This window comes from Wyeomyia smithii, chromosome 2 (genome assembly GCF_029784165.1).
Source record: "Wyeomyia smithii strain HCP4-BCI-WySm-NY-G18 chromosome 2, ASM2978416v1, whole genome shotgun sequence".
NCBI lineage: Eukaryota > Metazoa > Arthropoda > Insecta > Diptera > Culicidae > Wyeomyia > Wyeomyia smithii.
Genome location: NC_073695.1, coordinates 147,939 through 175,665, shown reverse-complemented (window position 1 = coordinate 175,665; position 27,727 = coordinate 147,939). Strand labels below are relative to the sequence as shown.

The window sequence follows — 27,727 nt, the reverse complement described above, 5'->3', positions numbered from 1 at the left end:
GAAACGTCACACGGGTGACAACTAAAAATTCGGATTCTTGAGGTGCTTATATTTAACAATAAACACGCTCAGAGAGTGATAAGAACATATGAAAGCTCTCTTTCTCCTATTCATGCCAGTATTTTTTGTTTTGTTTATGCATGCACAGTTCTGTTCAAAATAGCGTTGAAACCGGAAGCGTTTGTATAATTTCCTGCAAACGTCACCCAAGTAACACACGTTGGTATAGAATAGTTGACGTTACCTATTCCATGACATCTCAATCACCAGAAAAGCGCAAAACATGAAGGCTAATAGAACAAGTACCGATAACAGCATGAAAGCAAGCCAACTTGATCAACTTGATAGAATTAAGTGGCAAAATACATCTCGAGTACTAATACGGCAATGCGCAAATCTGTTGCTATGACAACTGTTAACCAGCGCATGCGCAAATGTTTTGTGTCGGCGCAGTGCAACTAGATCGACAGTAGCTTTTATCAGTGGCAGTTTTAATTGATTATAAATTGATGACAAAAAATAATTTTCAACCTTTCAAAAAAAGTTGTTTCTTCTGCTTGAATATTAAAATTGTTTTCGCATAGTTTCAACGTTATCTGAATATAAAATATAACAAAACTAGAAAACGTTGTTAGATATACAATAACAAAAACTGAATTGATATTGGTTACACTGCAAGCGTTTTGTTTATCTATTGATGGCACGTTTGGACCCGCTTCGAATAAATATAGAAATCGTTCATATAATTTAAACATTAATTTGATCAAGTATTTTTAAGTTGAGTGTTGAATGCTACGACTGTTGTACTAAGGAAAAGCATTTTACAGGTACGTAATGTTGTTATTAGATGGTGTAATGTCTTACGAAAAGACCAAGTGATAGTGATTGTTATTCTTGAACTCATGTTATTAAAAAACATCTCCAAAACCAGAAAAAATAAGCTTGTTTTCGAAATGCGGTTGTATTACTGATGAAAACAACCTCAAACACAATATAATAACACAAGTTTTTACTTGCGCTTGTAGTACACTTATATGACTACTTTCGTTGTAATCTATTTTTTAACATGTTTTGTGTGTTACTTGGGCAACAATAATACGCCAGAAGAGTAGTGTAAGACCGGCCAGAAAATGGACGAAAATTGGTCTAAATCAAGGTTCAAGCCTAGTGGTTCGGTTATCAAGCAAGTAGTATACCAGAACACCATACCGAAGATAGATATGTGTCTTGACCAGATAAAACATCATCACATTATGGCGAAAATGGCGGCATTGTTTCTGAGCAGCAGTCCAAAAGTCATCCAATATTAGTATTTGTGGAAACGGTATAATACCCAGAAGCTAGAAATCAACTTCGTACGCCATTTTAAATTTATAAATAGGAGCTTCTGGTTTATAGAAAACAGCCCGAAAGAGTCAAACATTACCCAATGTGAGTTTTTCAGGGACGACCAGGAATCAACTCCAAAATTCATTTTAAAATCCGATTTTGCGATTTTGCGGTTCGTGGAAAATATCCTTGGATTGCTAAATACAATCCAATAAAGCTATATCCATTCTTTGGGAATATTGATGTTGTATTTGAAGGAATAATTCAGGTATAAAAAAGAGCCTTTCGGATGGTCTCGAGGTACGATGCTGGCCTAACAAATCAGTTGTCGTAGGTTCGAGTGTCGGCTCGGGGGAGACTGTTAGTAATTTAGGTATACTATGTAAAATTTGTCGTAATATTTGTGCATTTGGAATTGTGATATGACTCTTAGTTTAGAACAATTCAATCCCGAGCAACGCCGGGAACGTTCAAATAGTTCTAACATAAAACTCAAAAAACGTCGAGGCCACATATTTTTTGATCAAAGCGGCTGGTTTTAAACAGTCATTGGGTTTCATCTCTTTGCGTATTCAATAATGCAGATAACTAAAAAAAAGTTGTGAAATTGTACATTTTTATTACCCCGTCAAAGAAGCAAACGAGCATCCCGCTGATAACTTCTGTTTTAATTGTTTACACTCTGAGATATCGTCCCATACAGCAACCGGACATCGCTGCAATTGTTTACAAAGAGAAACATTTTATCAAAGAAAGTTTATTAACTCCTACCTGAAACAACGAAGATTTAACGCAGTCAAAAAAACCCTCTGGAATAAAGCTACACCCTGGTCTACCGAGAACTGAAGACACCGGAGTCGCTTTGAACACGGAGTTGTTATTGATTACGTTGGAACAGTCATCAATTGTGTTATTGAACAGCGGGGAAAAATTTCGATCAATACCATCAGCAACCAAAAATGACTTTTTTAAAGCCGCTCGGTCAACTGTGTCGTTTTCAAGGGCATTCAATGTGGTTAGTACACATTGTGCTATACACTAGAAAAATAATGCAGTTATAAAAATTAGACAACATGTAATCGAGGTGAATTTTGTACACATCCTTCCGTTTTCTTAGCACTTGGGGAGATCATTGTTGGATTCTCTAAGGCACATCGATTATCAATGCTTTGGTCTACTAACGATGGTAGACGGCAACAATCTTTCTCGGTTTTGGTAATTCCTTTCATGCATATTGGATTATCAGGCGCTGGTTGAGATATTATCTAGTTTCATGCAAAAAGTAGAATTATTATTTATTAGAATGACTGATATTAAAAAACTTCACATTTCGTATAAAGAATATACTGAGCGATTCGTTGTTTTGCTTTCGTCTCGATTAGACGCAAATTGTTCATCTCCGTTTGAGTTTGCAAAATAACAATACACGAGTTATCGTACGGGTGTTTTTTTGTCGATTAGTTCTTGTGCTGCGCGATAACAATAGCCGGTAGTTTATCGGCAGAAACATCTTCTGCACACTGGTAGGGGCAGGCTACCCCGCCAGTGATCCGATACGCAGCTGATATATCAGCAAGAATAATTCTCCCGCACCGCTGTTACCCCGCTAGCCGCACGGACCACCATACGATCGAGCGAGTGGAAGTCAACTACAAGTGGCATCTACAAGGTCGCGTGTAGGATACGGCCACTGTGTCACAACACGAAGCTGGATCGTCATTGTTTGTTCTGCGGAGACGCTCGATTAATCCTACTATCAGCCGTGAGGTCGTGAGTTAGTCGTTCGGTGAAGTATTCACTTTAGAATTTTTATCATTATTATTAATAGTATTATTATTATTGTTATTATTATAATTATTATTACTATTATTATTATTATTATTATTATTATTATTATTATTATTATTATTATTATTATTATTATTATTATTATTATTATTATTATTACTATTGTTATTAGTATTAGTATTACTGCCTTTTTTTTATTTTGATCCATTGTAGTTTGAAAAATTGTTTTTAAAATTAAATAGCAACTACTTGACCCCCCCCCCACATTCGAATATTTATCGTTTGTGTGCGGTAGAGCGTAACGCTCCCGCAAAATGGACGACATGCAGGTGCAACTATTCTTGGATGTGGAAACAACTGGGGAAGAGATTGAGATCTCCCCCATCAATTCCCCTCTACCTTCCCCGCTACCTAGCCCCGTACCAAGGGTACCGGCAACACGGGTGAAAGCTTACCCAGATGCTTCGAAAGGTCCGTTCGTAGTTTACTTCAGGCCCATAAAGAAGCCTCTAAATATAATTCAAATCGGCAAGGACCTGGCAAAACAGTTTTCGGACGTAACCGAAATTACAAAGGTTAGACCGAACAAACTGCGAGTTGTTGTGAGTAGCTTGAAGCAAGCAAACGCAATTGATAGCTACGAGCTCTTCACGAGAGAGTACCGCGTGTACATCCCTGCCAAGGACGTGGAGATCGACGGTGTGGTTACCGAAGGAAGCCTCACGGTCGATGACATTTTGCGTCACGGGGTTGGCTGCTTCAAGAACCCCCTGATTCAAGATGTTAAGATACTGGATGTCAAGCAATTTCATTCAGTATCCATCGAAGAAGGGAAGAAGAAATTCTTCCCTTCGGATTCCTTCCGTGTAACATTCGCCGGATCCGCACTACAACTACATCTCTTTGGACAGGGTTCGTCTGCCTGTTCGTACCGCGGGTCATGCATTGCCAAAACTGCAAGCAGTTAGGTCATACAGCCACCTACTGCTGCAACAAGGCACGCTGCAGCAAGTGCGGAGGCAATCATGCTGAGACCGCTTGCAGTGAGGATACTGAAAAGTGTCTTTACTGCGAGGGAACTCGGCATGACCTTTCGGCGTGTCCCGCGTACAAACAGCGCGAGGAAAAAATAAAGCGTTCCCTCAAGGAACGATCAAAGCGCTCTTTCGCAGAAATGCTGAAGAGTGCTGAGCCACCCTCGACAGGAAACATCTTTTCCTTTTTGCCAACCGATGAGGGTACATCTGACGATCCCGTCGAAGGGTGTTCTTATGCCATGCCAGAAGGATCTAGGAAGAGGAGAGTGATCAACTCTCCTAATCTTTCTCGCAAAGGTCGCAAGATAACCCCTAGCGGAATGACCAATAAGCCAACACAAAAAGGAAGCGGTGAAGAAAAACCGAAGCAAGTACCTCCCGGTTTTAATTTTAAATCAAACCAGGAGTACCCACCGCTTCCTGGGGCACCAAAAACCCCTCGTGCACCCATTTCTCGATCAGAAGATAAAAAAGAAACAGGGTTCATAAAATTTTCTGATATTGTGGACTGGATATTTAAAACATTCAACATACCAGATCCCCTACAAAATATTCTTCTTGCCCTTCTTCCTACAGTGAAAACCTTTTTGATGCAACTAGCAGCAACTTGGCCCCTCATTTCAGCTATCATATCTTTCGATGACTAATACGGCGAAAGAGGTTAGGAATTTTATCACTGTATTACAGTGGAATTGCAGAAGTATCATCCCCAAATTCGATCTATTTTCTCATTTAATAAATACATACAATTGTGACGCATTTGCGCTCTGTGAAACCTTTCTCAATTCAAACGATCAACTCAATTTCCACGATTTTAACATTATTCGTCGAGATCGAGACTCACACGGTGGAGGGGTACTTTTAGGGATTAAAAAGTGCTATTCCTTCTTCCGAATCGACCTCCCCTCGATCTCGAATATTGAAGTCGTTGCCATTCAAACGAATATGAATGGAAAAGACCTATGCCTTGTTTCGTTATATATGCCTCCATCCGCGCGGATTGAACAGAAGCATCTCACTGATATAGAGTTGCTTCCCGCGCCTTTTTTGATACTGGGAGATTTTAATTCTCACTGTTCGCTATGGGGGTCGCTGTACGACGACAACCGATCTTCTTTAATCTGTAACTTGATCGACGACTTCAATATGACAGTTTTGAATACTGGGGAAGCGACACGTGTACCTAATCCTCCAGCACGTGAAAGCGTGCTTGACCTATCCCTTTGCTCGACATCACTAGCGTTAGATTGCCGGTGGAAAGTAATCAACGATCCCCACGGTAGTGATCATCTTCCAATCGTTATATCAATTGCTAATGGTTCAACTCCCCCGAACCCAATCAATATTTCCTACGACCTTACACGTAATATTGATTGGAAGTGTTATGAGTCTATTATAGCGCAATCTATCGAGACTCACGAGGAACTTCCTCCGGAGGAAGAATACGCGTTCTTAGCTGGCTTGATAATCGACGCCGCGACTCAAGCTCAGACGAAACCGATACCCGGGGTAACGATTAGACAGCGCCCTCCCAACAAATGGTGGGACAAAGAGTGCTCTGAGCTGTACGCGCGAAGGTCCACGGCGTATAAGGACTACCGGGAGTACGGCACTGTCAACCTGCTTCGAAAGTACGAGGCACTGGGCAGGCAGATGAAGAGCTTAGTAAAGGCGAAAAAACGCGGGTACTGGCGGCGGTTCGTAAACGCGTTGTCCAGGGAAACAGCGATGAGCACTCTTTGGGATACCGCCAGGCGCATGCGGAACCGTGACGTTTCGAATGAAAGCGAGGAGTATTCAGATCGCTGGATACTCGATTTTGCCAAAACGGTCTGTCCAGACTCTGTACCGGAACAGAAAACCTTTCGCGACGCGTTATTAGTAACTACGGAAGAGCCTCCATTTTCGATGTTGGAATTTTCAATGGCTCTCCTGTCGTGCAACAATAAGGCTCCAGGGTTAGATAGAATAAAATTCAACCTGTTGAAGAATCTACCCGACTCTGCAAAAAGACGCTTGTTGAATTTGTTCAACAAGTTCCTTGAGCTAAATATTGTTCCGCATGACTAGAGGGAGGTAAAAGTCATTGCTATTCGGAAACCCGGGAAACCTGCCTCTGATCACAATTCATATAGGCCGATTGCGATGCTCTCTTGCCTCCGGAAATTAATGGAGAAAATGATCCTCTTACGGTTAGACAAATGGGTCGAAACAAACGGGTTACTTTCAGATACTCAATTTGGCTTTCGCCGGGGCAAAGGGACGAACGATTGCCTAGCGTTGCTTTCTACTGAAATTCAACTAGCCTTTGCTCGAAAAGAGCAAATGGCTTCTGCGTTCATGGATATTAAGGGGGCTTTTGACTCTGTCTCTGTAGAAGTTTTAAGCGCGAAACTTCATTCGCAGGGACTTTCACCAAATTTGAATAACTTTTTGCTAAATTTGTTGTCAGAAAAGCATATGTATTTCTCACATGGCGATTCGACAACTTCCCGAATTAGTTACATGGGCCTCCCCCAGGGCTCATGTTTAAGTCCTCTTTTATATAATTTTTACGTCAATGACATCGATGAATGTCTTGCAAATTCATGCACGCTAAGGCAACTTGCAGACGATAGCGTTGTATCCATTACTGGTGGCAAGGCTAGCGATCTGCAAGGACCATTGCAAGATACCTTAGACAATTTGTCTGAATGGGCTCTTAAGCTGGGTATCGAATTCTCTCCGGAGAAAACTGAGCTGGTCGTTTTTTTCTAGGAAGCATAACCTAGCTCAGCTGCAGCTCCTACTAACGGGTAAAACGATCTCTCAGGTTTTAGTCGCTAAATATCTCGGGGTCTGGTTCGACTCCAAATGCACCTGGGCTTGTCATATTAGGTATCTGACACAAAAATGCCAACAGAGGATTAATTTTCTTCGTACGATTACCGGAACTTGGTGGGGTGCTCACCCAGGAGACCTTCTAAGGTTATACCAAACAACGATATTGTCAGTTCTTGAGTACGGCTGTTTCTGCTTTCGCTCCGCCGCGAACACGCGCATTATAAAATTAGAGAGAATACAATATCGTTGTTTGCGTATTGCCTTGGGTTGCATGCAGTCGACCCATACGATGAGCCTTGAAGTGTTAGCGGGTATTCTTCCGTTGAAACATCGTTTTTGGAATCTCTCTTACCGGTTGCTAATTCGATGCACAGTTATGAACCCATTAGTAATTGAAAATTTCGAGAGGTTGGTCGACCTTCAATCTCAATCCAGATTTATGACTTTATATTTTGACTATATAGCTCAAGATATTAATCCTTCTTCATACGATTCCTCCAATGTCGCACTTTTAGCTACTTCTAATAATGCTATATTCTTCGACACCACCATGAAACAAGACATTTCTGGTATCCCGGATCAATTGCGACCCCAAGAGATCCCTAAAATTTTTTCCAATAAGTTTAAACATGTTAGTTATGATAAAAGGTTTTTCACTGACGGATCTAATCTAGATGAGTCCACTGGCTTCGGTGTTTTCCACGAAAATTTTACCGCCTCCTACAAACTCGATGCTCCTGCTTCCGTGTACGTCGCAGAACTTGCTGCTATTCAGTACTCTCTTGGAATCATCGAAACCCTACCCATAGACCACTACTTCATCTTCACAGATAGTCTCAGTGCCATTGAGGCTCTGCGATCAATGAAGCCTGTGAAGCACACCCCGTATTTCCTGGGGAAAATACGGCGGTTTTTAAGTGCTTTAACAGATAAAAATTACCGGGTTACCTTAGCGTGGGTCCCTTCTCATTGCTCGATTCCGGGTAACGAAAAGGCTGACTCTTTAGCTAAGGTGGGTGCTATTGACGGCGATATTTATGAAAGACCAATTGCTTATGATGAATTTTATAGCATTTTGCGTCAGAGAACACTCAACAGTTGGCAATCATCATGGAACTCAGATGAACTGGGACGGTGGCTACATTCCATTTTTCCTAAGGTATCGACGAAAGCATGGTTCAAGGGGTTGGATGTAGGTCGGGACTTCATTCGCGTGATGTCCAGACTTATGTCCAATCACTATACGTTAAACACGCATCTCTTTCGTATAGGGCTTGTAGACAGTAATCACTGCGTTTGTGGCGATGGCTACCATGACATCGAGCATGTTGTTTGGTCGTGTACCGAATACTGTGGTGTTAGGTCTGAGCTTATAGATTCCCTTCGGGCCCGAGGAAAACAACCGAACGTACCCGTTAGAGACATTCTGGGAAGCGGTGATCTCCAGTACATGACAGAGCTATACGTGTTCATAAAACACGCTGGTATTAAAATATGAAACTCTTCTATCTATTTGTTAGATTACCATTCCCGCTACACGCTGAAAGAAGATGATACACTAAGCTGGAGACACTCAAACGAAGACTCGGCATCTTTATGTTCACGCAGACACCTCAGTCCAAACTGCTCAAATAGAACATCACTGCTTAGCCATGTACAAATAAATAAATCGTATAACTCAATATAGTTAAAATCAAAATTGTAACTCCCCTCCTCTCACCTTAAATCCCCACTAGCTCGTAGTCGGCCGCGAGAATAAAGAAAAGGCCTCCCTCTTTTCCCTGCTAATTTAGAATTTAAAAAAATGTACTTGGCTCAGTTAAACATAAATTGTATCGTGCCGTGTCAAATAAACTATTTAAAAACAAATATACTGAGTAAGATGCTCAAAATCTGTCTAATCATTCTATTTTAAACGAGTTGCTAACGTAGACTAACATTGAGTTGATATAACATATATTCCTAATTTTTTTCCACTTTTATAGCAATTTTCTTTTTTTTTCCACTTACCATTACATTATACCACGTCAAATTTCCTCATTCAGTAAAAACAACATTGTTTTCAAATGGAAAACTCAGACGGGTTTTACTGTTACATTGTGTTACACTCAATTATATTTGATTTTAGTGCATTCACATGTGTAATGAACAAAATAGATTCGTAAGTATGGATAATACACAATAGATCAACGATTCTCGTTGCAACGTGTAAGGCCAAATAGGAAAAAATGAATAACAAATCTAAGCGCGCCGTGTTCGTGGCATTGAAAATTGTTGGGTAGATCAATTAACTTTTTTCTAACGTAACTAATGAAATAACCCGCATAACACAGTTCTATTTAGAGAACCTTACCATATAACCATGAAAAACATTCGTATTTGGTTTAGTAAATCTACTTAGCCTAGTTTAGGAATGCACAAAAAGGGCATATTACAAAGTGCTGAACTGAGAGATTTCATTTAGGAGCTCCTAAAATATGCCGAAAAGAATCCTGAATATCGTATTTAAATCATTGTGCTTTTAATTTATGCACAAGAAGCAGTACAACAGTATTTATGTCTATTTTTATCTTTATTTTTTATCTTTATTTATTTTATCTTTCTTTGGTCACAATAAGGCCACAAAAATTGGTTTTATGTATTATTTACCTTTATAACAAAAAAAATCTGAAGAACTTGTCATCCAGTAATATTGTCATCCAGAGATAGAGTCATCTCATCCAGTTATATTTCCAGTTATTTCATTTAAAAGGACAACTATATAAAATTTTCAAAAATCAGAATTCCGTAAATAGCTAAACAACACAATTGGGGATTGATTCACCATCTTTAATGTAAGAAAATAAAGTAGTAGCTTTCGCCTTGTTTAGATCGATAAAGGCACCGGCTACGTTTTGATGGTCAATAAGGGAAGAATAGAAGAAAGTGTTACAATCGTTGTTGCCAAAGACCGAGTTTACATCTGCATTGCATCTTTAACGATTGTTATGGAAAGGAAGAGAACTTTTGCCACCGTAAAAAGTGAAAATTTTTATACTTTCACCTCCATCCCTCTACGCTTAACTCTACTGCACTTCTTCACCGAGTCTCGTTAAGTACCATGGAACGGGATGAAATTGATCAATATTCATAATATTTTCCAATCATCTCGTTTCATGTACATTTTTTTCGCTGTATATTTCAAAACTAGTGTGGTATGTGCTCAAGAAAACCTCTATGGCTATTGGTGAAATTTCTATTGTTTACTTTATGGAATAAATTCGAGAATTGTATACGGTACTACGAGATAAATCGGGGTGAAATTGATCACCCTTAAAATCCATACATTTTACTAGAATTGTGCTATTATTCGATAGGATTATGATAAATGATGATTTATGAACTGAAAAATATCAATCATAACTAGCTTGGAAACGAAAATAACGATATTTAAGTTATTCATTTTGGTTCCCGAGCCGCAGTTCCTCTGACACCGATCGATCTGATTCTACTAAGACACGAAATTATGACCATTCGCTTGTCGAAGCCAACTCTGTAACAAATAAATAAAACTTGTGAGAAAACTGTACGGTGATCAAATTAACAAATTTTCACACGTCCACACATGCAGAGAGACTTCGTACGTCCGAATTATTCTTATTGTCTACTGGGATGAATTTTGATCTATTTATATGTAGTCCCCCATGTTGTCTCGAGGTACGCTGCTGGCCTTACAAGCCAGTCGTCGTAGGTTCGAGTCTCGGCTCGGGAGAGACTATTAGTGTCAGTAGGATCGCCATCGCCTAGCCCTGCAATTGTCCTGTACTTCTCACCTGTTGGTTAAGAGTACAGAAGTTTGTGCAAAATGAACAGAAGTTACCGAATTACCGAATTGAATTGGGGCACCAAAGTTTTGCCAATTAGATTGAAGAATTGAGGTGAAAGGCATCCTCTGGAAACACTTAGGGTTGTAAAATGAAAATGTCTCGGCTCTACCAAATGCCCTTCAATCAATTGATCGTGAATTTCTAATGTTTCTTGTCAATCACTAAGTGCGACTAGCGAAACTCATTCATCATCACCGTAAAAAAGTGAGGGTGAAACCTGTGAAAAACAAGCTACATTTCTTATAATTTACTGGCATATTCTTGAATGAAGAAAGTTTTGAATAAAAAATATTTCTGGTCTAAAGCAATTTGTTTAACCAGCTGTAACCATTCCCCATTGTCCTTGAGCTGACTATTCAGATATATTTCACCAGCAGCTTTTTTTTTTCTTCATCTATAGTTTATTTGACACGGCACAAATACAATTCAATGTTTAACGGCGCCAATTATATCTGGTAGCTTACTTTCTAAAGTATCTTAATAACTAAAAGCAAATTTTTTATCCTCGCTGCCGACTACGAGCTGAAACTAAATCTAAATTAAAGCTAGAATATTTTGCATTGAAAGCACAGGTTTGCTGTTTGATGGTTTTCATTGCCATAGGTAAGCAGCATATTAAATTTGTTCCGCTGCTGGGTCAAGATATTACGGACTGGCATATTGGGTTGTTTCCATCGGGCCTTGAGAGTATCGTGCGGGTCTGATTGCTGTTTCCGGATCCGGGGTCTTAACGTGTTCTTGTCGTTTGGTTGGATGTAGGCGGAAGGGGATAGGACTAAACTGGGGCGTGGATGGATTTCAGGAAAACGTATATAAGGGACATGTAGGATAGGTCACGGCTCGCCAAGACATCACGAACAGGAACAGCCGGCTGCCTACTTTCGGCCTGCAGGGAAGCTATTAATTTAGACCTGGCGTCACGGTGAACAGGGCATGACCAAACAACGTGCTCTATGTCGTGATAACCTTCACCACAGGCACAGATACCACTCTCCCCGAGCCCAACACGACGGAGATGCGCGTCAAATCTATAGTGATTGGACAAATTCCACCATTTGTTGCGCCCACCTTAGCCAAAGAGTCCGCTTTCTCATTACCCGGTATCGAGCAGTGAGAAGGGACCCACGCTAAGGTAATCTGAGTAGATTTTTCGGATAAAGCACTCAGATGTTCCCGTATTTTCCCCAAGAAATACGGAGAGTGCTTAACATCTTTCATCGATCGGAGAGCCTCAATGGAACTGAGACTGTCCGTAAAGATGAAATAATGGTCCGCGGGCATTTTTTCGATAATTCCTAGGGTGTACTGAATTGCAGCTAATTCTGCGACGTAAACAGAAGCAGGATTATCGAGCTTATGGGAGACGGTTAAATTGTTATTGAAGATACCGTAGCCAGTGGACCCATCAAGAAGTGATCCGTCTGTGTAGTACATATTGTCGCAGTTGATGTTTCGATATTTATTGGAAAAAAAATTAGGGATCTGCTGCACGCGTAAATGATCCGGGATTCCACGAGTTTCTTCTATCATGGATGTATCGAAAAACACAGTAGAATCAGAAGTATTTGATAAGTCGACACGATTTGGAATATTCGAAGAAGGGTTAATATTTTGGGACATGTGATTGAAATACAATGTCATAAAACGGGTTTGAGAATTGAGTTCGATTAACCTTTCAAAATTTTCAATCACGGGACGGTTCAAGACCTCACATTTGATTAGAATACGAGAAGACAGGCTCCAGAAGCGGTTTTTCAATGGTAGTACTCCAGCTAAGATCTCCAAACTCATCGTATGGGTCGATTGCATGCAACCCAAGGCGATACGCAAACAACGATATTGTATTCGCTCCAGTTTGATCAAATGTGTGTTTGCTGCGGAGCGGAAGCAGAAACACCCGTACTCAATAACAGACAGTATCGTTGTTTGGTAAAGCCTTATAAGGTCTCCTGGGTGGGCTCCCCACCATTGTCCGGTTATTGTACGAAGAAAATTCACTCTTTGTTGACATTTTTTCATCAGATACCTCACGTGACAACCCCAGGTGCCTTCAGAGTCGAACCAGACACCAAGATATTTGTGTACCAAAACCTGAGAAATCGTTTTACCCATTAATTGTGTTTGAAGCTGAGCAGGTTCATGCTTCCTAGAGAAAACTACTATCTCAGTCTTCTCCGGAGAGAATTCGATACCTAGCTGTAAAGCCCAAGCAGACAAATTGTCCAAGGTATCTTGCAATGGTCCTTGCAAATCGGCAGCTTTGGCTCCTGTAACAGAGATTACACTGTCGTCTGCAAGTTGTCTTATCGTGCATGAATTTGCCAGACATTCGTCGATGTCATTTACATAAAAGTTGTAAAGAAGGGGGCTTAAACATGAGCCCTGGGGAAGACCCATGTAGCTAATGCGAAAAGTTGCCAAATCGCCGTGCGTAAAATGCATGTGCTTTTCGGACAACAAATTGTGCAAAAAATTGTTCAAAATTGGAGAAAATCCTTGTCGGTGAAGTTTACCCGAAAGAATGTCAATAGAAACGGAATCAAAAGCCCCCTTAATGTCCAAGAACGCAGACGCCATTTGTTCTTTGCGAGCATACGCCAGCTGAATATCTGTTGAAAGCAACGCAAGACAATCATTCGTCCCTTTGGCACGGCGGAAGCCAAATTGAGTTTCTGATAGTAGACCATTTGATTCGACCCAGTGGTCTAAACGACGGAGTATCATTTTTTCCATCAATTTCCGGATACATGATAGCATTGCAATCGGCCTATAAGAGTTGTGATTAGAAGCTGGTTTCCCTGGTTTTTGGATGGCGATCACCTTCACTTGCCTCCAATCCTGCGGTACAATGTTTTGCTCCAGGAACTTATTGAACAAGTTCAACAAGCGCCTCTTGGCATTGCCGGGTAGATTCTTCAACAAGTTGAATTTGATTCTATCTAACCCAGGCGCGTTATTGTTACAGGACAGGCGGGCAACTGAAAATTCTACCATTGTAAAAGGTGATTCTATAGCGTCGTGACCCGGAGACGTATCGCGAACAAAGTTTTGCGCAGGAACAGAGTCCGGACATACTTTCCTGGTAAAATCAAATATCCACCGACTTGAAGACTCCTCGCTTTCGTTGACCGTTACGCGATTCCGCATTCTTCGGGCTGTGTTCCAAAGAGTGCTCATCGATGTCTCCCTCGACGTCTCGTTCACGAACCGACGCCAATATCCGCGTTTCTTTGCTTTAGCCAGGCTTTTAAGCTTGGTATTAAGCTCCGAATACCGTATATAGTCGTCGGGTATACCTCCCTTCTGGAAGGCCAAAAACGCGTCGGATCTTTGCGTGTAGACATCGGAGCACGCTTGTTCCCACCACGGAGTGGGAGGCCGTTCTTTGATCGCTACGCCGGGATATTTCTTCGTTTGGGCTTGCAACGCGGCGTCGAGGATTAAGCCCGCGAGGAGGTTGTATTCTTCAAGTGGTGGGTGATGTTGAATCGACTCGACCGCTTTTGAAATCATTTCCTCGTATAACTTCCAATCGACATTCCGTGTGAGGTCATACGGAATGTCAATTGGTCGCATACGAGTTGACCCGTTTGTAATTGAAATAAGAATAGGCAGATGGTCGCTACCGTGAGGATCGAGGATTACCTTCCATGTGCAATCCAACCGTAGCGACGTCGAACATAAGGATAGATCCAAAGCGCTTGGGCGCGCTGGAGGTTTCGGGATACGTGTCATTTCACCGTTGTTTAAAATAGTCATGTCGAAGTCATCGCAAAGGTTATAGATTAAAGAGGAGCGGTTATCATTGTAAGGGGAACCCCAAGCCACACCATGAGAGTTGAAGTCCCCCAAAATCAAACGTGGCGAGGGAAGAAGTTATATTAAATCAAAGAGCAACCGTTGCCCAACCTGTGCTCTGGGAGGAATATATATTGAGGCAATACAAAGCTCTTTACCTTGTATTGTCATTTGACATGCGACAACTTCGATGCCTGGAATCGAGGGGAGGTTAATACGATAGAAAGAATAGCACTTTTTAATCCCTAAAAGTACTCCTCCATATGGGGTGTCTCGATCAAGGCGAATAATATTAAAATCATGGAAGTTGAGATCAATCTTTGAAGTAAGCCAAGTTTCACAAAGGGAAAATGCATCGCATTTGTTTTTATTTATCAAAACTTTAAACGAATCAATTTTTGGTAAAATACTTCTACAATTCCACTGTAAGACAGAGATAGAATCCTTCATATACACAGTTGAATTAGGCATCGAAAGATACAATCGCTGCAAGGAGGGGCCATTGGGCAGTCAACTGCTTCAAAAATGATCTAACTGTTGGGAGGAATGCTGTAAGAAAAATTTTTATTGGATCGGGTACATTGAAATTTTCGAAAATCCAGTCCACAATGTCAGAAAATTTCACTAATCCAGAGTTTGTTTCATCAACTGGATGTGCAAAAGGAACAACTGGGGTTTTAGATGTTCCTGGCAGTGCTGGGAACTGCTTCTGGGACTTTAAATTTGCAAGCCCAGGAGGAGTTTGCTTCGGTTTTTCCGCAGCACTGTTTGGTTTGTTCGTTTTTTTTCATTACACTTTGGGAAATCTTAGGACCTTTACGGGGAAGTTTAGGAGAAGAAACATTTTTCCTCTCCCTAGACTCCCCAGGATTGGCATAAGATGTTCCCGCTGATGAATCGTCAGAATCGGTTTCATCAGAGGACAACAGATCAAAGGGGTTCGATGTTATGGTAGAAGTGGTCACGGTCTTCTTCAGCATCTCAGCATAAGAACGCTTTGAACGCTCCATAAGTGACCGCTTGATTTTATCTCTGCGCTGCATGTACACCGGGCATGTGGAGAGCTCATGCTGGTTTTCCCCACAGTGAATACATTTTTCAGCATTAACACTGCAAGAATCTTCCGCATGGGTCTCCCCACACTTGCTACATCGTGCCTTATTGGAGCAGTAGGCGGCTGTGTGGCCTAACTGCTTGTAATTGGTGCAATTCATAACACGGGGTACATACAATCGCACAGGCAGACGAACCCGGTCGATCGAGACGTGGCTAGGGAGTGCAGATCCGGCAAACGTAACGCGAAACGAGTCTGACGGAGTGTAAACTTTTTTACCGCCGACGATGTAAACGCGATACTCGCGTGTGAAGAGCTCAGAGCAAGCGATAGCATTGGCCTGTGTCAGATCACTGACCACGACACGGAGCTTGTTAGGTCGGACCTTGGAAATTTCGGTCACGGCCTTGTACCCCTTCGTCAGGTCTTTAGAAATTTGCAGTATGTTTAATCGCTTTGAATTCACTCCTGCCTTTGGACGAAAATAAACAGTATAGCTGCCCTGTTGAGATCCGTCCGGGTAAAGCCTGGGGCGAGGGGGGACTGGAGAATGATGGATTCGGCATAGGATCTTAATGATCTGTCGCCATAAAAGTAAAGTAAAGTAAAGTAAGTAAGTAAGCTTCTTTAGACAATTTGATCCAGTTTTTTTTAGCAGTTAAAAATGAGTGAAAGTGATTTGGCGTTCAATGTAACAAATTTTATACACACGTTTTAATTGATTTTGGAAAATAAATGTTTGACAAACATGCATAGTTCATTCGGAAAATTAATGCTCACTATATCTAATGTAAATGTATGTGTAATAGGCCCGGACTGATCGAAAAAAGTGTCATGAGCTCAGTCTTTAACATATTCTTCTTCTAAAATTTTAGGTTCATACTAAAATTTTAAGTAGCAGTATTAATGTGTAGTACTTCACTAGTAATCCTAATAAATAATAATTTATAAGAAAACATTCAATTTTTCTTGGTTCCGATTTTGTTTACTAAACTTGTACATTATGAAAGTCACCTTGAAATATTCACAATCATATTAGGAAAGAATAATCAAAATTTTTTAATTTTATATTTGTTTACAAAAAAGGTGATGAATGATAAAACGTAAATTGATGGTAGAAACAATTGTTTGCGAATACACCGTTCTTCCATTCACTAATTGTGATTTTTATTGAGAATAGCAAAACTGACAGTTTTTCAGAATTCGTGCAACTTTACACCACTGCTATTCGCTTCCATCATTACTATTAATTCGTGCTTATGATCTTCTGGCTTCAAAAATCCACGCTTATTGATTTTCGTTTTGATACCAAGCATGTGTCCAGTTTAGCAGAATGCATAATTTTATATGATTAAGTATAATATATAATCATATATATAATTATGACTGAGAGAAGCAAAGTATGAGAAAATGACTTGCGATACGATCATTTTTCCTATTTTGTCCTATGAGTATGTATCGTGCATTTCAAAAACTGCCAATTTGGCAATCTCATCACTTCCACCGATTGTTAATAGTTTTGATAAATAGTTAATATACATGAAACAGTTCCACATGATGTAACATCCAAGTTCTTGTCAACAATGAATTCACGGTCATTGCCTACGCGTGTAATTTTAAAGCTGCTGGTTTGCGTTGAATCCAACAGATATCTTCTGACCACAGGCCAGTACAAACATCAATCATGCGATCTTTCTTAGCTGCACTATTTGTGTCACATCTGGTTGTTTCGGTATAATATAATTGTTTTCAAATATATTCTGCATAACTCCCCATTTTATTTCCGCAGGTCTTGGCACAAACACAATGTTTTCCACCTCCAAACAATAAAAACCCCAAGGAATGTTGTGCAATTCCCCATGTAATGCCACCGAGAGAACAATTCGCTGCATGTATGCAGAAGTTTCCATCGTTGACACCGCCAGCTTCACCACCAACTCCAGGAAGTCCACCTCCGGGTGCTAACGTAAGATAAAATCGTCAGTAGAATTTAGTTTGTAGTACCATTTCTGAATTTCGTTGCTTTTTGCAGTGTATCGCGGAGTGCATATTAACACAACAAGGTGCAATTTCGAATGGAGTCATCAACAAAGATGCTGTTTTATCTCAGTTGCTTTCGCTAATCGGATCGTCTAACGATTGGAAAGCGTTAGCCAAAACTTCGGTTGATACCTGCTTTTCACAAGTGTCTTCATTGGGAACGCAAAAGGACAATAACGGATGCAGTTCAGCTGCTGGAGCTTTCCTTGAATGTCTTCCAACCGATATGTTCAAGGTAAGTTTAATATATAATTATAACTCAGTTGATAATATGATGTTGTATTACTTCTAGAATTGCCCACCCTCTTCATGGACAGCGAGTGCCGAATGTGATCAGCAGAAAGCTTTTCTAGCCAAAGGCTGTTCAGTAATGGCACTAATAAGTCCACATAAGTGACGATTATGATTATGATTCACCGAAAGACAGGAAATAAATGGTATCTGTATTCAGTAAAGCTAGCTTATGAGAGAAAACTGTTTTTTTCCTCCACGAAGAAAAGAATTTGCACTTAAGTCTTTTTCATGCGGGGGATACGTGGGGCGTTAAAGAACACGATAATTTTGTTATAAAAACACAAAAACATCAAGCAAGGCAAAAAGTGCTGCACTGCTAAATTATGAGCAAATTTCAGTGAAAGTGTACTATACGATTTTAATGTTACTCGTTTCAACGATCACATATTGAGTGTAACAGAGCAAGGGGGAGTAATAAATTGTTTGTCATCGTTCTGATAACGTTGGAAGTACTAGCATTTTACTTATTTCTATTTATTTGTTTCTTTTTAGTCTCCGCAATTTATTTCCAATCGATCACAGTTTCGCTCATCCTCTTCATTCCAGTTTATTAGCCGGAACATGGGCCGACTAGGTTTCATGAAAAATGATTGTTTCTCATTGATCTTAACTCTGGAAAATTTGTTCTGTACAACAACTTTCGTAGCTGTTTTTCGCAAACGATCCACAGGATTATCCGTACTATTTGCCGTCCGTAGTCTAGACTCTTGCATCATTTTGCGACCATAGACTTTCGGTACCCGATGGTACCCGACACTCTCACAAATTTGCTTTATCGTTTGATCGTCATATTTAACATTCTTCGGAAAGCACTTCGAATGCCAAATACCAAAACTTTGTTGCATTACCTCTCCATAATTGCTGAAAAACAAATATGTTGCTTCATACTATATCATATTATGGAAACTAGATAACCCTACGTTTCTGCTGGATTCTGTTGCAAAGCGTAGCAGTACCGTTCATCTTCTCCTCCAGGACAATCAATTTCACCATCACAGACAAAGTCATGCGCGACGCAAGTGTTTGTATCGCCACATCGGAAACGTGATTCCCGGCACTTGCAAAGTCGTGGATTTTCATCCGACTTATCCCAACAGTTACGTATTCCGTCGCATATTTTCGATGGTTCAGTCACTCTGTGAATTCATTATTAGAACTAAATTATAAATCATACGATGTTGTCTTTACTCACTTGATATACGTGTAACAAGAACACTCGTGGGGTTCATCTGACAGATCACCGCAATCATTTCGGCCATCACAGAACCTACCTTTTTCCACGCAACGTCCGTTTTGGCAGCGAAAATGTGTTGGTAGACAGGCAGTAGTCAAAGTTTCATTTTTACCAGTACACCAATCATCGCGTTCATCTGAACCATCACTGCAGTCCAACTTTCGATCGCAAACTAACGAGTGATCAACGCATTTCCCGTAACGGCAACGTTTACCCACGCAAGTTGGCGCGGGAAATTCGTAATCACATTTGTGATGACTCAGTACATGCTGAATGTCTTGAAAGTATTCCTTCAAAGAAATCATCCGCACGATTTCATTGAACCCGCAGAGGCCGCGTCTATGTTGATAAAATCCTACAGGATACCAGCCTGACAGCTTCGTTTTACAGACCACTACTCCGGACCGAGTTGCAGCTTCCGAATAGCAATGCTCAGCGTGATAATAATCATGCTCCGGATCGCGCTGATAGCAGATGTGCTTTTCTGTTGTGCAGTTGGCTGTGTTAATGTGAACTCGTAAGGTTCGTGTTCTTCCTAGTTTGTCTTGAGCTACAGCTAGACACTGGTTGTCTTCGATTTTACTATCTCTGAAACATGAAACATGAAAATGAATAAAATTTGCTTCATCATATTTAAAATCAGCTTACTTTTCTGGAATAAATGTCGGTAAAACGTGGCGAGTAAAACTCAACTGCTTTTCTAGATGCAACATAACAACCCGTGCATCAGGTATAAAATGATAACAATCCACTCTAATGACTTGTTCGTAAGGTCCGGTGATTTTCAGATACGATTTGGCTCCTCCAGCGACTATAGAAAGGTAGTCGTTTTTCAGGTTGATCAATCGCATATAGGAGCTTTCCACAATGACCCAACTAACGTCGACGATTATGGCACTGCACAAGAACTTCCCTTCAAGATAGATATCCACGTTCCAAGGCCAATCGTAATCGTCACCAAAGTTTTCAATCAGCTCTATGTGAGCATTTTCATTAAAGGTAATATGCGCTTGATTATGCGGTTTTTCGATTGGATTGATTGGCTTGATATTGACTTGTACTGGAATTTCCTTATGCTGATTCTCAAAGTGACTGATTTCATGTTCGGTAGCATTAATGTAGGGAACGCAGGAGATGTGAAGAGCTTTACAATTGTCTTCCGACGATATGTTACGATGAAATTTCACTAATTTTGAAAGCGTTTCGGAAAAATTCATCGATGAGTTGTAGTGCGGATCGAGAACGTGTTGGGAGTAATTTTTGTAGCCTCTAGAATTTCAACATTATTGCATTTAATTCGAAAATCCAAAACTAACCGACTTACGCAAATCCCAAAAAAGAACAGATTTTTCCAGCAGACTCAGCCGTTAGGTTGTTAACCTCTACACCACATACTACATGCCATGACCCATTTGTATTTTTTGTTACCAACCCGTCATATCTGAACAGTGACAAGTTGTTGGCATCGAAGTAAACTTTATGCCCATCGGTCAACGCAACTGTAAGATTTTTTAGATTTGAATACTAAGCTTGGTAATGTTACCAATGATATTTACGGCAATCCAATTCATCCTCGTGCAGTGGACAATCTGGATGGTCATCGCAAATTTGTTTCTCATTGATACACTTTCTGCTCATTCGACATGGCTGTTTTCCGGGTTCACATTTGACTATAAAAATAGATTAGAGAGGGTAAAATATGGCAATACTACATGATGTACGGATTTGATAAAAAACGAATCGTGAAGTTTTTTTTTGCTTATAAGGGAAGGAGACGAGGTACCACTAACAACAACCTATTGTACTTTTAAACATGCCGTTACATCTCATCCCTACACACTACTTACAGCAGCCTTGTTCATCGGTCAGATCCCAGCAGTCTGTTTTTCCATCGCATAGTAAAAAGTTATATTTGTCTTGTAAGTAATCGCGGCAAGTACAACCGATCTCATCTGACCCATCCTCGCAATCTATGATGCGATCACATCGATGTGCAATGTTAATCGTTTGCCGAAATCTGGAACAGCGATAGTGTATTATTTTACCTTGATTGGTTAACATTCAGAGAAACCTACTTTGCACAGGTAAAACGCTTGTAACGGTAGGTTTGATTGACAGATATGTCGGAGATGTTCTGTAATGAAGTATGCAAATTGTGAGCTGACAGATGAAACGTATTCAGTCGCTTATATTTTTCGTCATGCAAATCGACAAGCTTCCTGAAAAAGGGATGGTCGTTAGCCATAACGACTGCATCTCTCAACTCTGATGCCATTTGCTGCATTTCAGTTGCATTTTTCTGAAGTGTGAAATTGTTATTGGTGGATTTTTCCGGCCAAAGGACAGTGGAAGTTTCATAAAATTCAAGCGGCTCACTCAGTGCTCTGAAAGTCGATGCTTCATCTTTGTGTTTTTGAATACCTGGCAGCTCGGATGTCGTTTTTTCTTCCCAATCAGTGACTTCTGATATAACTGGGACAGGAGAAGCTGTGGAGGAAGATTTCATAATAAGAGTAGAAGTTTTTGTGATTTCAACAGTTGTTGCTTCCATTGTGTATGGTTTAGTGGTCATTGTGTAGGTCGTTTGCTCTCTGCTACTCGTTTGTGGATTGAAAGTAGTTGTCGGAAGTTTTCCATATTCCACTGTTGTTGATTTTTGTGGGTGATCTACTAGAACGGATTTTTTGGAAGTATCCGATATCGCGTCACTGAAGTTAGTCATAACCGTTATTGTTGTAGATCCATCATATTTTATACGTCCCGAAGAAGTTCTGATTTCTAATGCCACTGTTGTTTTTTCTGGTTTGGAAGTAGTAGTGTTTTCAGTACTATTCATAATACTTCCGAGTAGATTATCCAAGGGACAGTTCGCTTCATCCTCTCCACCAAGACAGTTAACCCGGCCGTTACAACGTTTTGATAGTGGTAAGCAGATGGTGGTTCCCCACAAACATTGGAAGCCAGGACAAGTCAACAACGGGGTCGCGTCTGAAGGTGGTTCTTCGATTTTATTTTTTATCCATTCTATATAGAGAGCTGTTCGGGTATAGACTCCCGGTTCGTTATGTCTGGCACATCCTTCACCATGACTGACTACACCCGCAAGGTACCATTCGTTTGGGTTGGAAATACTTGGACATACGAAAGGACCTCCGGAATCTCCCTGACAGGCATCGTGGTCACCTTCGGGATCACTAGCACAAATATACAAACCATCTCGATCATTCTTGTGTTTGCAATATCCTAGAACTGGCACCGTCACATGTTTGAGATGATCAGCTGCAATGGAAATGACATAGAATCAATGCAGTGTTAATTTGGAGATATTGATATAGCCATACGTGCTGCTCCACGTTCATGCAGGGCTCCCCATCCTATCGCTGTGCATAATGATCCAGGTTTTGGTCCCCACAACCAATCGCGATCGCCTGTTGTCCGATGATGATCTGGCAGACAGATGGGGCGTACCCAGCGATTCCAGTGCAGTGCTCGATCCGTGCGCATCAAACTGATATCGTTTGCCATTTTTTGAGCACTGTATCCATGGTGGACAATGATTTGCGTAATTGTGGCTATTTGAACTTGTGCAGCGAAACTGCGTTTTCTTAGCATTCCAGCACGAAGCTCAAAATAATGATTATGATAATGATCGCAACAGTGAGCTGCCGAAATTATCTAGAATCGAGAATTTTTTTTAGCTCAAGTATTAATAATAATTTTTAGTGAATAATATGTATGTGTGGCCAATCACAAATGGTGACTTCTCATCACTGTCAGGAATTTGTAATTGCAATTAATTGTTAGGATTTGTTTGCTTGCGCAATTAGGACTTATCGTTCGTAGGTATTCAAACCTACTTGTCGAAAAAGGGAAATAAACGTTCAACTTACTTTATTGCTTATTTATTGGCTCTAAAAAGAGCCTATCATAGCAATTGAGGGTTGCAACGATTTTTGTCGAAAATTGGTAATAATTTTATTTGACATAGCTTCTAATGTTTCAACACCAGTAAGTTTATATTATTCGATACACTATCGAACGCTTTCTTCTTAGATCAGAAGAGCAACTCCAGCTGAATAACCGTCTGAACGTAAAGAAGCATTCGGCAGTGTATGGAATAAATGTACAAGGAGCTAGAATTTAAAATTCCACTTTGCCTCATTACATCTTAAAAATGATGCAAAGTTATTTGGCCGACCGCACTCTTAAAAATAACTATGTTAAGAGTAAATTTGATATATTACCTGTTAGGGGCCAATGTTATATAATATTTATAATTTATTCGTTCGAATTAGTTCTACGTAACTGAGTGATGTAATGCAAATCAAACTGCTCAACCATCATTCCCACGTTAATGATTCTTTACCAGTCGTTATTTCAATTGCGAATGAACCAATTACACCGGATTCAATCAATCTATCGTATGATTTCACACGTAGTATTGATTGGTAATATAAATAAGGAAATGTTTACAGTATCAGCTTTACATCGACATCACGATGAAAACGAACCTGGGGTAATAGTTAGACGGTGTCTTCCCACCAATGGGAAGAGGTAAAGAGTTTACCAACCAATTCGCGTAAATGTTTTCGGTATTTAAGGACTCTCGGAAGTACGCTATTGTTGAGCCGAATCGGAAGGGAAAAGTAATGTAGATTGTACTAGCCATATGTTATTATTACTTCGAATTATTTTCAGAAAAAATACAGGAATTATTCTTTGTTTACTTACCCAATGTTCGTTGAAGATACTCCCACCACAATGAAATTTTCCATCGCGGAAAATAGCCACAATGAACGGAAAAGCCCCGGCTTCAGCATCTGAGCCGCCGACTATTCGAACACTTTCTACCTTCTCATCCGTGGTATTCCGTTTTGATCGAATTTTTATTCGCGCACTAGGAAACTCAGTTAATTTGGTTGTACCGCACTTTGGTTGAGGACACTCAACATAATTGAATTTTCCATTGCACGTGTCAGTGAAATGAGGCTGGAAGACATGTTGACTAGAGCTTTTTCCTTGAATAAATGGCCCTGGTAGATTGCCGTGCATTTGTGTGACCAATGGTTCGTGATCTAGTGGACCTATTTCTGCCTCACATGCTTGGCGTGCCAGTGCAGCAGGACTTCGGCAAACTGGATACCATTTGCCTTTGTAGTTCCGGTGTAAAATTCCGGCTGAGTGACCCACGGAAAAAGCTTTTACTTTGCCCAAATCTTTTACTAACATCGTGCAATCTTGTTCATCTTTATGATTAAAACAATTATCGAAACCATCGCATTTTTCAATAGTTGTGAAGCACGTTGCTCCCGCTTTGGATGCACTTTCATATTCGAAAGCACTATTAAAGCATGAGAACGAAAATTTGTCGCACCCGAAACAGCCTATTTCATCCTCACCCAACGGACAATCTTGATAACCATCGCAAATTCGTTTCGGATGAAGCCGTGAAGGACACGAACAATGGCTTTCATCACTACCATCCAAACAATCTGTCTTTGCGTTGCACCATTGGATGTTTCGTACACACTGTTGTCCACTGGCACATGCAATCCAGCCTCGGTTGCAATTCCCACGACGATTTGTGCGTACTCGAAATCTGTCGATTTCTTCTGTTTCGTTCGACGATGTATCGTGAACTTGTGGTGTTACTATGGGTTTATTTTGTCGGTCAATAGCAATAGGCTCAGTTGCAATATCCATTTCTTGCGAATAGCTATCAGTGCCTTTTCCTCCCTGAACAATACTGCAGAGTAATTGAATATTTTTTTCTCCATCTTCGACTCCTGCTGCATCGCGACGTCCTTGCAAGTTGTGAAAATTTACTGGTATGTTAACGAGTCCTGTAAAGTAGAAACACAAGAGATTAGTGGTAACTGTTTTGCTTGATTGCTTGAGCATGAACCTCTAGGATCTGTTCGTGGTGCAATGATGGTTGCGATGCTTGGATCGTTCAACAGGTGAGACGGGATGGATTGGGGCAGCGCTTTATGGAATTATGGAACTTGAAATAATATGAACTATATATTTGATGGTAAACTTACCCCCATGGTGACCGTAAACAGGTCTATTGAGAGCACCATAAGGTGGCGGTACCTGATAAAAGCAAAAATGGTTTGGTGGATATCCACCATAAGCTGAAGTAAATTTTACATGGGACGTCTCTCCGGATACTGGAAATCCGCTTTGACCGATTCCTCCAAACTGTTGCGCTTGGAAGTTATGATGATTGCTAACGGTAGTTTTGATAGCTCCTTGTGTGTTCTGATTTCGTAACTGATCGCAGAGATTTAGAAATGGCCCACTGGCTGCCACCGGGGACATCTGCTTGGTAGACCGTGCATCCGTAGATTCTACTGTAGTTGGAAACCGATGGTCTATATAGTCGTGATTGTAGTGCAGTCGATTTCTAGAGCGATTCATAATGAAATCATGCATATCTTTAGACTCACTCGAATGGTGATTCAAATCTTCATGGATAGGATGTATAGACCGACCAGAATAGGTACTAAGAGCATCCATTGATGTTTTAGACATGTTTCTATGTTCTATGTTAATTGCTGGTTTTTTGGTTGTAGTAATGCTGGATTTCATACAATTTTGAGATGACTTGCGTTCGGTAGGACCTAAATCAACTAAGGCCAATAGATCGTCCAGATCATGAACACACTCATTAACGATTGGGCGATGGTCTTCTGGTTTATACACAGCTGGGCTGACACTAGACTTATTAGTAATCTCACTTGCATTAGCGTGTTTGAAGGCAGAGCCAGGCATTAAAGGTGCCATTTGTGTTGTAAACTTTTTAATAGAATCGGATGACAATGTGCGATCCTCATATCGGTTGTATCCGATATCTGATTTGTTATCATTTGTTTTATTGCTGGATAGATCAGTTGTGACCGTGTGAAGTGATATAGTTGAAGAAAGATCTGTTGGTGAAGTTAGTGTAGAAGGCTTAGAAGTTGGTTTATATGTTGTACTATAGATAGGTAGGTCAGGACTATCTTTTTTTTTAGTTTTTCTCTCTTTGCTGCCATCTAACTCTTCATCGTTCAGGTACTTTCCAGCACTCTTTGAATATTTATCATTATTTTCGGCAACTGATTTTTGTTGCTTAAAGTCATGTATCAAATTAGTCATTTCTACAAAATTTTTGTTAATTTCGTCTGCGAGCCGTTTTAACTTTTCCAAGATTTTATCACAATCTTTAGCATCGGGATCTTCCTCTTTGCATCGAGTGTACTCTGACTCCAATGTTTGGTACTCTGTTGCGTATCGCTTATCTCGCAAAAGCATGTCCACGGGAGTACTTCGTTTACGTCGTTTACTTATAGAACGAGTAATTTCATTATGTCTGTTGAAATCATTTCCATTCGATGTGTAAACAATTGGCAACATACTGTGATCTTTCGATGCTTTTTTATAAATTTCTTCGTAAGTCAAATTTATATCTAGAGCACTACCATGATCCTCAACTGAATCTTGATCTTTGTCCAGCCCGTTGTTATTTACCATTAAAAGGCGATTTTCTCGCTCCAAGTCACGTTTTTGTCTAGACTTATGTATGTTTTTCAAACCAATATAAGACATGGCATTAGCGACAAATTGTTCGATTGGATTGACAATATTATCAGGGAAACGGTCAGATTTTGCGTCATTAGTATTTTGGTAACTAATGTATAACGATCTTCCTCTAGTGTGTATTGTGGGCTCTGAGGCTGTGTATAACTAGGCATTAGAAGCGTAAAGTTATTGATCAAAGTTAGAAATACTCACGTGTTAGGACACCAGTCAGAAGAATGATTACATACATGAGGCCCACAGCAGTAACCAAAATCAGGCACAACAGTAGTAGTCTGTGATATAGTAAACGACTTTTGACGTGCCTGTGGATCCCATCTGGAAAAATATGACCTACTGTTTGAAAGTATATATAAACCGAAAACAAGAACCAGAACATTGAAAGTATGCAAGTAAACTGTGTTAAATAATATAATATATGAATTATTTTATAGAATAATTTTAGTTGTTTAACAAATTAACTTTAGAACAAACCAATTTTGATACCAGTAATACTTTATGTAGTGCCATTCTGGTCAATTTTTTGTTTGATAAAGAGGAAAATACTTCAAAGAAGTACTTTTTTAAACATTAGAAACTATGTGAAAGCTATCCTCAAATGCTACTATCAGCTCTTTTTATAGTCAGTAAGATAGTAATTAGGCCAGTTGTAAGATTATTTCCTCTCCTCTTATTCTGCTGAACGATAAGAACCTTTCATCATAGTCACAAATCGTTTATGGTTCGAGCCCGCTACAATCACTTTGTTCACTTCAATAAAAAAAAAAACATTTTTTTTGTTATTACATGACATGTTTTACATTGTCTTTAAATTGAATTCAGAATTTTGGGCACCTTCAAGCTAGGCGCTGGCAGTCTGAGGTGAATGATGGCTCGCATT

The 27,727-nt window shown here is 40.1% G+C and overlaps 3 protein-coding genes across 4 annotated transcripts; 1 reads left to right on the top strand and 2 right to left on the bottom strand.

Moving 5' to 3' along the window:
- Window positions 1–479: 479 nt before the first annotated feature.
- LOC129723334 (general odorant-binding protein 67) lies at window positions 480–18,205 on the top strand. 2 transcript variants are annotated; one of them, XM_055677512.1, is made up of 5 exons: window positions 480–827; window positions 17,344–17,427; window positions 17,485–17,661; window positions 17,728–17,970; window positions 18,028–18,205. In XM_055677512.1, the coding sequence occupies exons 2-5, from the start codon at window positions 17,380–17,382 to the stop codon at window positions 18,130–18,132; spliced, it is 573 nt and encodes a 190-aa protein (XP_055533487.1). In that variant the 5' UTR covers window positions 480–827; window positions 17,344–17,379; the 3' UTR covers window positions 18,133–18,205. The 2 variants fall into 2 exon arrangements, with proteins under 2 accessions (XP_055533487.1, XP_055533488.1); XM_055677513.1 differs by lacking the exon at window positions 17,344–17,427 and having other exon boundaries at window positions 531–827; window positions 18,028–18,199.
- On the bottom strand, window positions 1,950–10,905 carry LOC129724764 (uncharacterized). Its single transcript, XM_055679916.1, has 4 exons — window positions 10,837–10,905; window positions 2,427–2,594; window positions 2,101–2,367; window positions 1,950–2,045 (listed from the first exon to the last, which is right to left on the bottom strand). The coding sequence occupies exons 1-4, from the start codon at window positions 10,903–10,905 to the stop codon at window positions 1,950–1,952; spliced, it is 600 nt and encodes a 199-aa protein (XP_055535891.1).
- Window positions 18,206–18,515: 310 nt separating the features above from the next.
- LOC129722389 (serine protease nudel) lies at window positions 18,516–25,806 on the bottom strand. Its single transcript, XM_055675792.1, has 11 exons — window positions 25,308–25,806; window positions 23,995–25,106; window positions 22,605–22,938; window positions 21,339–22,542; window positions 21,111–21,280; window positions 20,820–20,933; window positions 20,588–20,762; window positions 19,912–20,532; window positions 19,222–19,851; window positions 18,950–19,165; window positions 18,516–18,890 (listed from the first exon to the last, which is right to left on the bottom strand). The coding sequence occupies exons 1-11, from the start codon at window positions 25,798–25,800 to the stop codon at window positions 18,518–18,520; spliced, it is 5,442 nt and encodes a 1,813-aa protein (XP_055531767.1). The 5' UTR covers window positions 25,801–25,806; the 3' UTR covers window positions 18,516–18,517.
- Window positions 25,807–27,727: the final 1,921 nt, after the last annotated feature.

Coding starts and splice junctions, on each gene's coding strand:
- LOC129724764 (XM_055679916.1), bottom strand. CDS start 10,905: ATGCCTTTCACCTCAATTCTTCAATCTAATTGGCAAAACTTTGGTGCC. Junction 2,595..10,836: donor CAATTCAATTCGGTAATTCG/GTAACTTCTGTT, acceptor GCATGAAACTAG/ATAATATCTCAACCAGCGCC. Junction 2,046..2,100: donor TTAAATCTTCGTTGTTTCAG/GTAGGAGTTAAT, acceptor AAACAATTGCAG/CGATGTCCGGTTGCTGTATG.
- LOC129723334 (XM_055677512.1), top strand. CDS start 17,380: ATGCGATCTTTCTTAGCTGCACTATTTGTGTCACATCTGGTTGTTTCG. Junction 17,662..17,727: donor GTCCACCTCCGGGTGCTAAC/GTAAGATAAAAT, acceptor TGCTTTTTGCAG/TGTATCGCGGAGTGCATATT. Junction 17,971..18,027: donor TTCCAACCGATATGTTCAAG/GTAAGTTTAATA, acceptor TATTACTTCTAG/AATTGCCCACCCTCTTCATG.
- LOC129722389 (XM_055675792.1), bottom strand. CDS start 25,800: ATGTCTAAAACATCAATGGATGCTCTTAGTACCTATTCTGGTCGGTCT. Junction 22,543..22,604: donor GCATGAACGTGGAGCAGCAC/GTATGGCTATAT, acceptor TTTCCATTGCAG/CTGATCATCTCAAACATGTG. Junction 19,166..19,221: donor TCTTGTTACACGTATATCAA/GTGAGTAAAGAC, acceptor ATGAATTCACAG/AGTGACTGAACCATCGAAAA.